The sequence below is a fragment of the Chiloscyllium plagiosum genome, chromosome 31 (genome assembly GCF_004010195.1).
Source record: "Chiloscyllium plagiosum isolate BGI_BamShark_2017 chromosome 31, ASM401019v2, whole genome shotgun sequence".
Classification (NCBI taxonomy): Eukaryota; Metazoa; Chordata; class Chondrichthyes; order Orectolobiformes; family Hemiscylliidae; genus Chiloscyllium; species Chiloscyllium plagiosum.
The window spans coordinates 45317123-45333300 of NC_057740.1; the positions used below are offsets into that span (position 1 = coordinate 45317123).

Consider the following 16178-nt stretch of genomic DNA (forward strand, 5'->3'; position numbering starts at 1 on the left):
GAATACTTCAACCCCAGGGCATCAATGTGGACTTCAACAGTTTCCTCATTTCCCCTTCCCCCACCTCACCCTAGTTCCAAACTTCCAGCTCAGCACTGTCCCCATGACTTGTCCGGACTTGTCCTATCTACCTATCTCCTTTTCCACCTGTCCACTCCACCCTCTCCTCCCAGACCTATCACCTTCATCCCCTCCCCACTCACCTATTGTACTCTATGCTATTTTCTCCACACCCCCACCCCCCTAGCTTATCTCTCCACGCTTCAGGCTCTCTGCCTTTATTCCTGATGAAGGTCTTTTGCTCGAAATGTTGATTTCGCTGCTCCTTGGATGCTGCCTGAACTGCTGGTTTACAGCATTTGCAGTCATTGTTTTTACCAGGTAGTGGTACAGAATGTTCTCGATGGCGCACCTATAAAAGTTGGCGAGGGTATTCACCGTCACGTTGGGCCTTTGTAATCAGTGTATCCACATGAAAAGTCCAAGAACGTTTGTTGTGGATGACCACTCCCAGGAGCTTGACACTTCACTCGTTCTTCCTCTGTGCTGTTAATGTGGAGGGGGACATGAGTAACATCAAGCCAAAAGTCAATAATGAGTTCCTTGGTTTTGCTGGCATTGAGAGCTAGGTTGGGTGCCATGTTGGAGGCTTGAGACTGGGATAATGGCAGGGGAAGGGAAATGAGGAAGCTGTTGAAATCCACATTTATCCCGTGTGGTTGCAGGGTCCCAAGACGGAATATAAGGCATTCCTCCTCCAAGGGTCGGGTGGTAACGGTTTGGCGGTGGAAGACGCCCAGGACCTAAATGTCCTTGATGGAGTGGGTGTCCCAGAGAAGTGCAAAGCCTGCACCCACACCACTCTCCACACCTCTGTCCAAGGCCCCAAGGGATCCTTCAACATCCATCAGAAATTCACCTGCACCTCTACCAATGTCATCTACTGCATCCATTGCACCTGTTGTGGTCTCCTCTACATCGGGGAAACAGGACGCCTTCTTGCGGATCATTTCAGAGAACATCTCTGGGACACCCGCACCCACCAACCCCACCTCCCCTTGGCTGAACACTTTAACTCCCCCTCCCACTTCGTGGATAAATGTGGATTTCAACAGCTTCCTCATTTCCCCTCTCCCCACATTATCCCAGTCCCAAGCCTCCAACTCGGCATCGCCCACCGGACCCGTCCCTCACACCCCCCCCCCCCCCCCCTGACCTATCACCTACCTCACCTTCATTCACCTATCGCTTTCTCAGCTACCGTACCCCCAACCCCACCCCTATTAATATCTCAGCCCCGACCCACAAACCTCATTCCTGATGAAGGGCTTATGCCCAAAACGTCGATTCTCCTGATCTTCAGATGCGGCCTGACTGCTGTGCTTTTCCAGCACTACACTCTCGACTCTGATCTCTAACATCTGAAGTCCTCACTTTCTTCTATCACAGTAAACATCACCTGTCATTCTAATACCACTTCCGACAGGTCACTGCACAAACATTAAAAGTCCCTGACAGTTCTCTGCAAGATCAAACCCAGCCCTGCCACTCGCGCTCTGTTAGCATTGAGGGTATCTTTGTCCCCACCAAGTGCAGCAACACCTGTAGGAGAGTGTGGCCCGAAGCTTTCTGTCTCCGAGATGAGTGAACTGTGGCCAAATCCTATAGCTTGCCCTGTTCTGGGTATAATTAAATGATGCAGATAATTCGGATGTCTCCTGGAACCCTTTCTCAGTCTGAAATGCAGCGGGGGTTAGAATGGTGCTGGAAAAGCATAGCAGGTCAGGCAGCATCCAAGGAGCAGGAAAATCGATGTTTCAGGCAAAAACCCTTCATCAGGAATAAGGCTGGGAGCTTCGGGAGTGGAGAGATAAATGGGAGGGCGTAGGGCTGGGGAGAAGGTAGCTGGGAGTGCAATAGGTGGATGGAGGTGGGGGTGGAGTTGATAAGTCGGAGAGGTGGGCTGAGCAGATAGGTGGGAAAGAAGATTGACAGGTGGGACAGGTCACGAGGACAGTGCTGAGCTGAAAGGTTGGAACTGGGGTAAGGTTGGGGGAGGGGAAATGAGGAAACTGTTGAAGTCCACATTGATGCCCTGGGGTTGAAGGGTCCCGAGGCGGAAAATGAGGCGTTCTTCCTCCAGGCGTCAGGTGGTGAGGGAGTGGCGGTGGAGGAGGCCCAGGACCTGCACATCCTCGGCAGAGTGGGAGAGGGAGTTGAAATGATCAGCCACAGGGCAGTGGAGTTGATTGGTGCGGGTGTCCCGGAGATGTTCTTTAAAGCGCTCTGCGAGAAGGCGTCCAGTCTCCCCAATATACAGGAGACCGCATCAGGAGCAATGGATACAATAAATGACATGAGTAGAAGTGCAGATGAAACTTTAATGGATGTGGAAGGCTCCTTTGGGGCCTTGGACGGAGGTGAGGCGGAAGGTGTGGGCGCAGGTTTTGCAATTCCTGTGGGGGCAGGGCAAGGTGCCAGAAGGGAAGGGTGGGCATGGACCTGACAGGTTGTCACAGAGGGAACGGTCTTTGGAGAAAGCAGGTAAGGGTGGGGAGGGAAATATATCCCTGGTGGTGAGTCCATTTGTAGGTGGAGGAAATGGCGGATGATGCTTTTTATGCAGAGGTTGGTGGAGTGGAAGGTGAGGACCAGGAGGGTTTTGTCCTTGTTGCGGTTGGAAGGGTGGAGTGCGGACGTGCGGGACGTGGATGAGATGTGCTGGAGGGCATCTTCAACCACGTGGGAGGGGAAATTGCGGTCTTTAAAGGGTCAATTGGAATCCAGTCACTCATTCAGCACACCCAGTGCAGGAGCTGGCTCTGTGTCATGTCCTCGAGAATGGTTCATCAACAGTTGAATATTCAGCAGAAGCACACGCTAAGTATCAGGGCTGTGTGTACACTCCGTAGAGATCCCCGTTCTCAGTTTACAGCAATTTCTCACAATCACAGATATGGCCTTCAAGACCATTCCCTGGTGCTCCTCCCTCCCCTCCTTTTCCAGTTTATCTGAAAGGTGTGGTCAGAGACTGGGTGGATGTGTTTTGCATGTTTGTTTGCTTCTCTATACACACGCGGTGTGTGGGTTTGTGTATTTGCATTGGAGTGCGTCTATAAATATTATGTCGGTATGTTACTCATCGGCTATTTCTGAATCTTTCGGTTTTTTAGCGACAAAAAAACGTCCGATTTGTATCGAAGACAGTGATCGCCATCCAGTGGCCGTATGCTGTACTGCAGGGGGCTGGACACCCATTCAAGTCTGTGCACCAGTCAGTACATGAGGTTCGAAATTGGCCTGAGTACCTTAGAAAAGAGCTGTAGATGTTAAACTAGCTAGTGTTTCTGCTTCTGATCACTGCCTCATTCCAAAACATGTAGATCTCTGATTTCCTCCCAAAAATGACACAGTGGTAACCCTAAAGTCATAGTCACAGACGTCATATACAGCTGGCAGTGAAGAAGGCAAATGGTATGTTGGCTGTCATAGAGATGTACAGCAGGGAAACAGATCCTTCGGTCCAACTCGTCCATGCCAATCAGATAACCTAACTTAATCTAGTCCCACCTGCCAACACTTGGTCCATATCCCTCCAAACCCTTCCTATTCATATTCCCATTCATTTATCTGTTCGATGTTGCAATTGCACCAGCCTCCACCACTTCCTCTGGCAGCCCATTCTACACACAGACCACTCTCTGCGTGAAAAAGTTGCTTCTTAGTCTGTTTTATATCTTTCCCCTCTCACCCAAAATCTATGCCCTCTAAGTTCTGGACTCTCCCCCCCCCACCCCCCCCCACCTCCCCAGGGAAAAGATCTTATCTATTTACCCTATCCATGCCTTTCATGATTTTATAAACCTCTATAAGGTAATCCCTCAGACTCCGACACTCCAGGGAAAACAGCCCCAGCCTATTCAGCCTCTCCCTATAGCTCAAAACCTCCAAACCTGGCAACATCCTTGAAATTTTTTTCTGAACCCTTTCAAGTTTCACAACATCCTTCCGATAGGAAGGAGACCAGAACTGCACGCAATATTCCAAAAGTGGCCTAACCTGTACAGCCTCAACATGATCTTCCAATTCCTGTTATCAATACTCTGACCAATAAAGGAAAGTATACCAAATGCCTTCTTCACTATCCTATCCACTTGCAATTCCACTTTCAAGGAGCTATGAACCAGCACTCCAAGGTCTCTTTGTTCAGCAACACTCACTAGGAGAGGATTCAAATACAGGAACAGAAAAGTTGTGGTGCATTTGTACAGGGCCTTGGTGAGACCACATCTGGAGTATTTTGTGCAGCTTTGGTCTCCTCATCTGAGTTAGGATGTTCTGGCTATGGAGGGAGTGGTACAAAGGTTTACCAGACTGATTCCTGGCAAAGTTTGAGTTTTGTATGAAGACAGATTGGACTGGTTAGGAAAATAGTGAGAAGGCTCATAGAAACCTACAAACTCTTAACAGGTCTACACAGGAAGGATGTTCCTGATGCTTGAGTACTCCCGAATCAAGGATCAGTCTAAGGATATGGGGTCAGCTATATTGGACTAAGGTGAGGAGAAATGTCTTCATCCAGAGAGTGGTGAGCCTGTGGAATTATCTACCACAGAAAGTGTCTGAGGCCAAAACATTCAATTTTTTCAAGAAGGAGTGAGCCAGAGTATTTAGAGCTAAAGGAATTGAAGGGTTTGGTAGAACACACGAACAAGAGCAGAATGGCCTGAGCTTGAACATTGAACATTACAGCGCAGTACAGGTCCTTCGGCCCTCAATGTTGCGCCAACCTGTGGAACCAATCTGATGCCTACCTATCCTACACTATTCCATTTTCATCCATGTGTTTATCCCTTGACCATTTAAATACCCTTAAAGCTGGCGAGACTACTACTGTTGCAGGAAGTGCATTCCACACCCCTACTACTCTCTGAGTAACAAAACTATCTCTGACATCTGTCCTTTATCTATCACCCCTCAATTTAAAGCTATGTCCCCTTGTGGTAGCCATCACCATCCGCGGAAAGAGTCTCTCACCATCCACCCTATCAAATCCTCTAATTATCTTATATGTCTCAATTAAGTCACCTCTCAACCTTCTTCTCTCTAACGAAAACAGTCTCAAGTCCCACAGCCTTTCCTCATAAGACCTTCTCTCCATACCAGGCAACATCCTAGTAAATCTCCTCTGCACCCTTTCCAAAGCTTCCACATCCTTTTTATAATGCAGTGACCAGAACTATGCAATACTCCAAGTGCAGCCGCACCAGAGTTTTGTACAGCTGCAGCATGATCTCGTGGCTCCGAACTCAATCCCTCTATTAATAAAAGCTAACACGTCTTAACAACCCTATCAACCTGGGAGGCAACTTTCAGGGATCTATGTACATGGACACCGAGATCGCTCTGCTCATCTACACTGCCAAGAATCTTACCATCAACCCAGTACTCTTTATTCCTTTTGCTCCTTCCAAAGTGAATCACCTCACACCTTTCTGCATTAAACTTCATTTTCTACCTCTCAGCCCAGGTCTACAGCTTATCTATGTCCCTCTGTAACCTGCAACATCCTTCAGCACTACACACAACTTCACTGACCTTAGTGTCATCCGAACATTTACTAAACCATCCTTCTATGCCCTAATCCAGGTCATTTATAAAAATGATAAACAGCAGTGCACCCAAAACAGATCCTTGCGGTACACCCCTTGTAACTGAACTCCAGGATGAACATTTCCCATTAACCACCACCCTCTGTCTTCTTCCAGCTAGCCAATTTCTGATCCAAACTGTTAAATCACCCTCACTCCCATGCCTCCATATTTTGTGCAATAGCCTACTGAGAGGAACCTTATCAAATGCCTTACTGAAATCCATCAACCGCTTTACCCTTATCCACCTGTTTGGTCACCATCTCAAAGAACTCAATAAAGTTTGTGAAGTGAGACCTTCCCTTTACAAAACTGTGTTGACTATCCCAAATCAACCTATTCCTCTCTAGATGATTATTAATCCTATCTCATCTAGCCTTTTCCAACACTTTACCCACAACTGAAGTAAGGCTCAATGGTTTATAATTACCAGGGTTGTCTCTACTCCCCTTCTTGAACAAGGGGGCAACATTTGCTATCCTCCAGTCTTCTGGGACTATTCCTGTAGACAACAATGACATAAAGATCAAATCCAAAGGCTCTGCAATCTCCCCCCACCCACCCCCCAGCTTCCCAGAGAATCCTAGGATAAATCCCATCTGGCCCAGGGGACTTCCCTATTTTCACACTTTCCAGAATTGCTAACACCTCCTTGTGAACCTCAATCCCATCTAGTCTAGTAGCTTGATTAGATTAGATTCCCTACAGTGTGGAAACAGGTCCTTTGGCCCAACCAGTCCACACTGACCCTCTGAAGAGTAACCCACTCACACCCATTTCCCTCTGACTAATGCACCTAACAGTATGGGCAATTTAGCATGACGAATTAACCTGACCTGCAAATCTTTGGACTATGGGAGGAAACCGGAGCACCCGGAGGAAACCCATGCAGACATGAGGAGAACGTGCAAACTCCACCGAGATAGTCACCTGAGGCTGGAATCGAACCTGGGACCCTGGTGCTGTGAGGCAGCAGTGTTAACCACTGAGCCATCGTGCCACCCCTCAGTATTCTCCTTGACAACATTGTCTTTTTTCACTGTGAATACTGACGAAAAATATTCACTTAGCACTTGTAATTTTCAATGTTTCTATGTACTTTTTTTATTCAGCAGAGAATGGTCATTGCTGGCTGTGCCCAGCATTTACTGCTCATCCCTAATTGCCCCTTGAGAAGGTAGGTGTGAGCTACCTTCTTTAACTGCTGTAGGTAGACCCATAATGCCCTTGGGTGAATTCCAGGGGAGTAGAGCACCGTTGAAGATTCAGTACTGAGGGAGCGCTACACTGTCAGAGTGTCAGTACTGTTGGAGGGTCAGTACTGAGGGAGAACCGCGCTATAGGAGGGTCAGTACTGAGGGAAAACCGCACTGTTAGAGGATCAGTACTGAGGGACTACCACACTTTTAGAGGGTCAGTACTAAGGAAGTACCACACCATCAGAGGGTCAGTACTGAGGAAGCATCGCACTGTTAAAAGGTCAGTACTGATGGAACACCACGCTGTTAGAGGATCAGTACTGAGGGAGCACCACAATGTCGAAAGGTCAGTATTAAGGGAATGCTGCACTGTTGAATAGGCAGTACTGAAGGAATGCCGCACTGTCGGAATACTGCAGTGTTGGAGATTTAGAACTGAGGGAATGCCACCCGAAATGTCAACTTCTCCACCTCCTGATGCTGCCTGGCTTGCTGTGCTCTTCCAGGCTCCTGCATGTCTATTTTGGATTTCAGCATCTGCAGTTTATTTGTCTCTAACCAGCATTGTCGGATAGGCAGTACTGGCAGAATGCTGCACTGCCAGAGGATCAGATTGAAGGAAAGTCAGTCGAATCTGAGGGGACGAGTGAATGTCAGACTCCAATCACCAAGTCCTGAATTGGGGCAGCTACCTGAGAGGGAGTCACCTGAGTACAGAGAGACAGCAATGAAGTAGCAGTTTTTGTGCTGAAAAGAATGAAGTGGACAGAAGCTCCCATCCTAACGAACATATCTGTATTTTTGTAAGAACTGTGATGAGTTTTGTCAAGTATTTTCTGTTTCTGTTTCAGATCTTCAGCATGTGTAGTTCTTTGTTTAATATTAGATCGATCAACCCTCTGGGCACAGGCAGTAATCACTGCTGTTTTTTTATGTAGTTTGCCAATCCTGCAATTTCCCTCCTTCATGTTAGAGGCTGTGAAATATTCAAGTTAACATTTAGATTTAATTCACCAGAAATATAAATGATGTGGACATGACACTGTCAAAGTAATGTCAGTATTTGCAAACACCAAACTGGGAGCTGGAGGATATTAGATTTGTGGGCTACAGATAATTAAGGCAGGCAGTTAACGAAGTAGTAATCACATTGTTTATTTTAACGTATTCAGAAGGAGCAGTTTAGATCTGATCTATTAATAAACAGCAAAGGTATATCATTGTGCTTAATGATTGCGACTCACTGAGACCAGGCCAGGAATGGACAGTCGATACACAGTCTGTTGGTCCCAGTGGCTTATGAAAGCAACATCCTGCTCTTGTTAGCTGAAGTTCAAGAACTCTCCCTTGGTCTTCATCCATTTTTCCAGCTCCATCCTCTATCTGAAGAAGCTGGCTGCCAAGTTAGCTCTGTCCCTGTCTCCGATCAGTTGGTAATAAACTTTCTTCCCAGAGGCTGGCAATTTACTGGTGTGACAATCACTCTCTATCCAATGAATGCAGAATGGTCAGCTCCTTCTCCATCCATTTCCTGCTCAAGGTCAGACTTTGAGTTTACATCACACTTAAGGTCATTTCCTACTCTTTCTAAAGTCATGAAGAGAGAAAAAGGGGTATGTAGGCCCCATTCTATTGACTTCGGAAAGTGCACATGGGAGATCTGAACCAAGAGACTATGACATTTCCAGAGACTGTTCTTGTGTCTTTCAGAGAGAGATAGAAAAGTTAATTTAAATTTTCATAATTATAGAAATGGTTATAATAATTTATTAAGCTTCAATTTCTTACAAATTTAGGCAATATTCCAGATAATTCACTGTTTTATTTCCATGTTACGGGTTAGTTCTAAAATTAAAGAATATTTTATACTGGGTATTTAGATCTGGTGTTAGGGTGACTGTTGTTATGAAAACAAAGAGTTTGACTATGAACCACAGTATTTACTGGTTCAAACAAGGAACTTGCTTCATTCTGTTCTATTTCCCTACAGTTTAAGATTTTTATCTTGAATATTCCATAGGAACACCAGGAGACTATACAGCGCCTTACTCTGCTCTGCTATTCAATTAAACTATGACTGTTCTGTGTTGTAACACCATTTACCACCACCTTGGTTTCAGAAACTTGAGTAAACCAATCTCAGATTTGACATTTCCATAACTCCCAATTTCAACAATGTTTTGGGGGCAAAGTTCCAGATTTCACCCCATCTGTGTGAGGATGTGTTTCCTGAGCAGCCTGGCTTCATATTTCAGATTCTGCCTTTTTGTTCAGACCTGTCCCCCTTGCCAAGGAAACAATTTCTCTATCGACCCCATCAACTCCTTTAATCATTCTAAACCCCTCAGTCAGATACTCCCTTAATCTTAAGAGAATGTAGGTTTATCTGATCAAAACCGTCCTCATAATTTAAACATTTTATACCTGGTATATTAACAATGAATCTGCTCTGTACCTAGCCCAAGACCAAGACATCCTGCCCAAAACTTATTACTTCAGACCAGAGTTTTATATGACTGAAATATTATATATACATACAGCATTATGTGCAACTTTACGTCACCATAAATAACCCCATCTGCAATTTGCAACTGCAATCTACCTGCCCCTTGGTTCTCTTCTGCCTCTGTCAATAGTATTTTGAAAAAAATTTCGAACACCTCTCAATTCTGGAGGAGTCATATCAGACTCAAACAATTAACTCATTTTCTTTCTCTGCAGATGCTGCCGAGCTGCTGAGTTCCTCTAACACTCTCTGTGCTTGTTGCAGATTTCCAATATCTGCAGTAGTTTGTTTTTATTTGCCTAGAAATCCACCTGCCCCTGATGAAGAGAGACACAGGTAGTTTACTGGAGAAGCAGGACAATTTCCATGTTTATTTTTGAACCACCTACTAAGGCAAGGTTCAAGTATTCAATTACAAAAACCATCACAGCTTCTGAACATACTTTTCAATTTCAGTCCTTCACTTCAGATGACCAATGATTCACTATAAGCTGCAGGTTATTCTGAAGCAATAGCATTGGACATCCACCTTTCCTGTTTCTATTTTGGAAGAACTGAAGGAATTTCATCTTTAAAGTTTTATCCTTTTCTATATTTTGTCTTTTTTCCGTATTTAGTTATTAATTTCATTACTGTTACTTCAGTCATTTTCAGCAGTGTTTTTGTAACAAAATGCCTTTTGTCTTGTTTGAGACTGACGTATTGCTGCTGAATCACTCACCAAGTCCGAGTTGGCTACTTTCACAGAAAATGCCCAGAGGCAACCTAACACAGAATGAGGTTAACTTCTCGACAAGGTCGGGCCTGTGGATTCAGCTACAAACAGCAATCTCTCAGCCTGCACTGAGGCTGGCTAGCTTGGCAGCTGAACCACCAATAGATACCCTTTATGAGAAAAAAACCCGTTTTCCATCCTTCTCCCCCTGGGTACCTTTCTCTCTCTTTCCCTGATACACCCTTCTCTCTCTTGTATAAAGGATCCCTTATACATCCTTCCCAATTGTGTGTATGTCTCTCCTTTTTTTATTATCTTATGGAATATGACCATCACTGGCTGAGTCAGCATTTATTGCCTGTCCCTACTTGCCCCTTGAGAAGGTGGGGGGTGAGCTGCCTTCTTTTTTTTGTAAATATATTTATTTGCAAATTTTTTTTAACTTTACAAACATATAAAATTATTGAAAAATACAATCAATAACAAATATCAGTATAATAAAAACAAAAAAAATACAAATTACAATACAACTACTGTCTAAGTACTACTAACCTACCCGATAATACAAAACAAACCTAACACTGTGCAAAGCAACACCAAAAAAAAAGAAAAGCAAAAACAAACAAATAAAAAACCACAAAATACAGAACAGCTATGCTCGGCGCAAAGCTCCCAAACAAAGGAACAGGAGCATTGTATATATACCCGTATTAACTCAGCAGACTCCCTCCAGGGCCCAGGGCTTGACAAATCTAACCAACCTAGTTAGATAAACACTCTAGTTAGGATAACTGACAAATCTATATCCAAATAACTCAAGTAGAGCTGCCATGTCTTATAAAAATGGACTGTTGTATGGTGCACCATGTTTGTAAAAACGTCCAAGGGAATGTGCTCCATAATTAATTTCTGCCATCCCAGCAAGCCCGGTGGGTTCTCAGACACCCAATTCATCAGAATATTCTTTCGTGCACAGTATGCAAGAACATTAAATAGTTTCTTCCCATGCCCGTCTAAAGATGTAAATTCGGTAGATCTAAGAGGAGAGATATCGGGTCTACTTTGACTTCAGTCCTCAATACCCTCCCTATCTCTCCCGCCACAGCGCTCCAATAAACACGGAGCCTGTGGCATGTCCATAAGCAATGGGTAACAGTACCTACACTTATTTTACATTTGGGGCACACTGAAAATGTCCCTTTTTTAAACTTCGCCAGACGGTCTGGTGTCAGATGAGCCCTGTGTAGAACTTTTAACTGCGTAGCACATGTCCTATGACAGATTGAGATCTTTCGAGTATTCTCCCATATGTTCTGCCATGTTTCAGAAGAGATCTCCACTCCTAGCTCTTGCTCCCAAACCTCACATAACCAGTTAATATCCTGCCAGGCCCTGCCACCCAGCAGGCGATAGAGGGCACTAACTGAAAGGGTGCTTGCGGAACATAGCAACAACCCCTCTGTATCGGGCTTATAGGGCTTAGTGAGAAGCATAGTCTTCTTCTGGATGAAATCACTAACCTGAAAAAAACGGAAATGATCTCTGCTGGGTAACCCGTATTTGCAGCTCAGTTGCTCAAAAGACATCATAACCTCCCCCTCACATAACCTCCCCCTCAAACAAGTCTCCCAAACTAGAAACTCCTCTCACTGCCCACAGTTTGAACCGAGTCCATCATCCCTGGTCGGAACCCTGGCATGCCAACTATAGGTGTAAGTGGCGAAATCTTGGATAAACAACCCTCACTCTGACGCATCGCCCTCCATGCTTTGACTGTACTAAAGGACAATGGGGTTCTGGCAGGGGTCCATAACTGTCCTCATCTTATCCATGAACAACAGGTTAATAAGAGGGCACTTTGCTTGGGAGGCCTTGATAGCCAGCCATGTTGAGTTTGGATTGTTACCTACCCACTCACAGACAAAGGACAGCAGGAAACTCAATTGATACCTCCTGATGTCTGGGAAATCAACTCCTTCCCCTCCTTGAGGCAACTGCAATTTAGTAAGTTTGATGAGGGGTCACCCACGATGCCAGACAACGGAATCAAACCACCCAATAAGCTTCCGCAGCGTGGACCTGGGAAACATTATAGGGAGCATACAGATGGGATAAAGCAAATGGCCTATGGCCCCTTATAAAGCCCATCTGGTCCTCTTTAACAATATGGGACAACATCTTTCCCAATCTCAGCACCAGGATCTTGGCCAGAATCTTGAGATCTGAATTTAATAGAGAGATGGGCCTGTATGAGGCACAATCCTCAGGAACCTTCCCCTTCTTAAGAATTAAGGAAATATTAGCTTCTCTCAAAGATGGTGGTAGGCATTCATGCATATAGGAGTGATTGTACATCTCCAACATGGGCCCTGACAGAATCCCTATAATCTCCTGATAAAACTCACCCGGGAGACCATCAGGGCCAGGTGCTTTCCCACTCTGAAGTTGCCCAGCTGCCTCCTGTATTTCCTGAACTGTCAAGGGGCATTAAGGAGAGAGGCCTGTTCCAAGGTTACCCCTGGGAGGTCCAGATTCTTAAAAAAGGTCTCCATTTTAGCCCAGCTGTCCTTGCAACCTTCAGACCAATACAACTCAGAGTAAAAGTTCCGAAAAGCCTTATTAATTTTTTTAGCATCATATGTAAGGACCCCGGCGCTGTCTCTGATTGCAGTAATGGATTGGGGAGCACGCTTTCTCCTAGTCAGATACACTAAATACTTCCCTGGCCTATCCCCATATTCGAACAGCCTTTGTCTAGCAAAAGCAAGTTCTTTTTTTGCGTTTTGTGTCAATATTGAATTCAAGACAGCCTAGAAAGCCGTAATCCGCTGTAGCGTAGTCACCAAAGGCCACGCAAAATGTGCTGCCTCGGCAGCTTTCAACCACATTTCAAGTAGACGCTGCTGTTCCTCCTTCTATCGTTTCCGGCTAGCCGAATAGGAAATAGCTAATCCCCTAGCAAAGGCCTTAGCAGTCTCCCATGGACTATTAGCCATGCCTGAGTTGATACTTAAGAATTCCTGAAACTCCTTCAAAACGTATTCCACAAATTTGGAATCCTTAAGGACAAGAGAGTCCAAACGCCAGTGGCGCAAACCTAGCCCTTCACTCTTGGCCTTAACCTCCAAATATACTGCCGCGTGATCAGAGATAGCTATATTCTCAATTTTACAACCCATAATCGAATCCAGAAGGGTCAAGGGAGCCAGAAAGAGGTCAATCCTTGTGTGACATTTATGTTGGTTTGAAATAAAGGTGAGGTCCCTGCCGGTAAGGTGATGACATCTCCAAATATCCACCAGCCCCAACCCCTCGCATAAGTCAACCACCTGCTTGGCCTGCGAAGAAATAGTTGGGGACCCATAAGGCAACCTGTCTACTGTCGGATCCAAAAGACAATTAAAATCCCCCGCTATAATAATGTGCCATATTCCAAAAGCACTCAACTTAAAGAAAGCACTAATCAGAAACTTGAGGGGATGCGCCGGAGGACACTAGACATTTAAAATGCCATATTCCTCCCCATGTATCAGGGCTTTAAGTATCACAAACCGTCCCTATTCATCTTTCACCTGCTCTAATAATGTGAACGGCAGATTTTTCTGGATAAGTACCACCACTCCCCTACTTTTAGTAGTAAAGGATGAAAAGAATACCCGGTCATAACCCCCCTGTTGTAATTTCAGGTATTCCCCATCATCAAGATGGATTTCCTGCAACAAAGCGATATCAACGCTTTCTCTCTTAAGGCTGGAAAGCACTTTTTACCTTTTAACAGGCGAATGACTTCCCTTAATGTTCCAGGTGCACCATTTAATAAGACACTTAGCCATATCCCCTTTCAGAGACCCTTGAACCCCCTCGGAGGGAGAACCCTGCTTACAAAGCGCCGAGCATAAGTAAATAAAGACTCATAGAATCGAAAAACTATATATACAAAAACTACTCTATCATAACTATAAACAACCAATACTACCAAAAAAACTACAAAGAAAACTAACAATAAAACCTTGAATGGAAGACTCTTCCCTTGCCCATAGAGGGCACTCACCCTATCCATCCCCTCCTTCACAGCTCCTTCAAACCCGGACTGTGTCCCAGCCTAAGGCCAGAAAAAAAACAAGGAGATGATCCTTAAATCAACAGAAAAAAGACAAAGCCAAGATGAGCACTCCACCAATCCCTGGCTTCATGTCACCCCTACTTGTGACTAAAAGAGAAACAGGATCAACAAAAAAAAGGGGAGAGACAACAAAGAACATTCACAAAATTTCCCATCAGAAAATCCAGTTATTAAAAAAAAAGGACCAACTTATTCCAAGGTCTTTTCCCCACTTTCCAAAAAGGAAATCATTAGGGAGAAAGAAAGGAATAACAAAAATGGAAGAGAAAACATGGGGAAAGATAGAAAAAAGAACAAACATTAAATATAGTCTTCTGGCCAATCCATCTATTTTAAAGTGTCCATAAAGTTTTTAGCTTTATCCGCTGAGACAAATGTATAAACTGAGTCCTCGTGGCTGAAACGGAGCACTGCGGGGTATCTCATGGAGTACTGGATGCCCAGGTTCCTCAGCGTCTTTTTAACTTCATTGAAGGATTTCCTCTTTCAAATTACAGCTGCAGAGAGATCCTGCAAAAAACATGATTTTTGACTCCATGTACAGCAGTGCCTGTGGATCTTTTCCCAGGGATCTGGAAGCTTCTATGACTTTTTGCTTGTCCTTATATAAGTGGAAGTGCACTCAGACCGAGTGGGGGGGCTGCACTAGCCCTGACCTGTGCACTGTAACCTGATAAGCCCTTTCAATCTGCAGCCTGCTGGACTCGATGTGAAGGCCCAAAAACTTCCGCAGCCAGCTTTCAAAGAAGCTGACTGGCTGCTCACCTTCAGGGAGCCCGACCACCCGGAGATTTATCCTCCCACTTCGATTTTCGAGGTCGTGGATATGGTCTTGCAAGTCCCGCACTTCTCGCTCCAGCACCTGGATCCAAACGGACAACGACTCCATCGCAGCTTCCGAGGTCCTAGCTCGACCCTCCACCTCCTCCAACCTCTCCCCAAGGCCCTGGATCTCCTGCTTATGCTTCTGCAGCATGGATGCGATGTGTTGGACCTGATTACGAATCTCCCCAATCGCAGCCCCAACTTTCAAGGTAAGTCTCTCCATCGCCACAGCCAATTCCTGTGAGTCTGTCAGGTCCCCGGGGGGGGGGGGGGGGGGGGGCCGGCCCCGGGGGGGGGGGGGGGGGGAGGTGCTGCAAGGGAGTGTCCTCCCTGTTGCTGTTTGCTCGCTCCTTTTCCCTTTGGCATCCTTCCCACTCCCAAATACCAACAAACATGTGATCTGTAAGGTTTTAAACTAATAATTCCACCATATAAGGTGGCTAGGGATGGCAAAAAACACCAGTATGCCTTGGCTGTTAGGCAGAGCTGTCCACAGCAGTCCTACAGAATCGCCGCCATCTTGCCAAGTCGAGCTGCCTTCTTGAACACTGCAGTCTACCTGCCATGAGTTGATTCACAATACCCTGAGGGAAGGAATTCTAGGATTTTGACCCAGCATCACCGAAGGAATGGCTGATATATTTCCAAGTTAGGATGGTAAGTGGCTTGGAGGGGAACATGCAGAGGGTCATGTTACCATGTATCTGCTGCCCTTGTCCTTCTAGAGGGGAGTGGTTGTAGGTTTGGAAGGTGCTATCTAAGGATCTTTGGTGATTTTCTGCCTTGCATCTTGTAGATGGTACACACTGCTGCTACTGAGCGTCGTGCTGCTACTGAGCATTGGTGATGGAAGGAGTGAATATTTGTGGATCTGGTGTCAATCAAGCGGGCTGCTTTGTCCTGCATCGTATGAAGCTTCTTGAGTGTTGTTGGAGCTGCACCCTTTCAGGAAAATGGGGGGTATTCCATCCAACTCTGACTTGTGCCTTGTTGATGATGGACAGGCTTTGGGGAGTCAGGAGGTGAGTTACTCACTGCAGTGCTAGAACTAAGGGGCATAGTCTCAAAACAAGGGAGAGCAGATTTCGGACTGAGTTGAGGAGGAACTTCTTCACCCAAATGGTGGTGAATCTGTAAAATTTCCTACCCAGTGAAGCAG

At 45.5% G+C, this 16178-nt stretch overlaps 1 protein-coding gene across 1 annotated transcript in view; it reads right to left on the bottom strand.

The window, feature by feature from the left end:
• Positions 1-15083, bottom strand: part of plekhh3 (pleckstrin homology, MyTH4 and FERM domain containing H3) — a 122516-nt gene extending 107433 nt beyond the window's left edge. Inside the window, exons 1-2 of the mRNA XM_043720701.1 lie at positions 14960-15083; positions 14157-14173 (exon numbers count right to left, since the gene is read on the bottom strand). Of these exons, the coding sequence (XP_043576636.1) occupies positions 14157-14173; positions 14960-15083 (141 nt within the window). The remainder of the gene's footprint in view (positions 1-14156; positions 14174-14959) is intronic.
• Positions 15084-16178: the final 1095 nt, after the last annotated feature.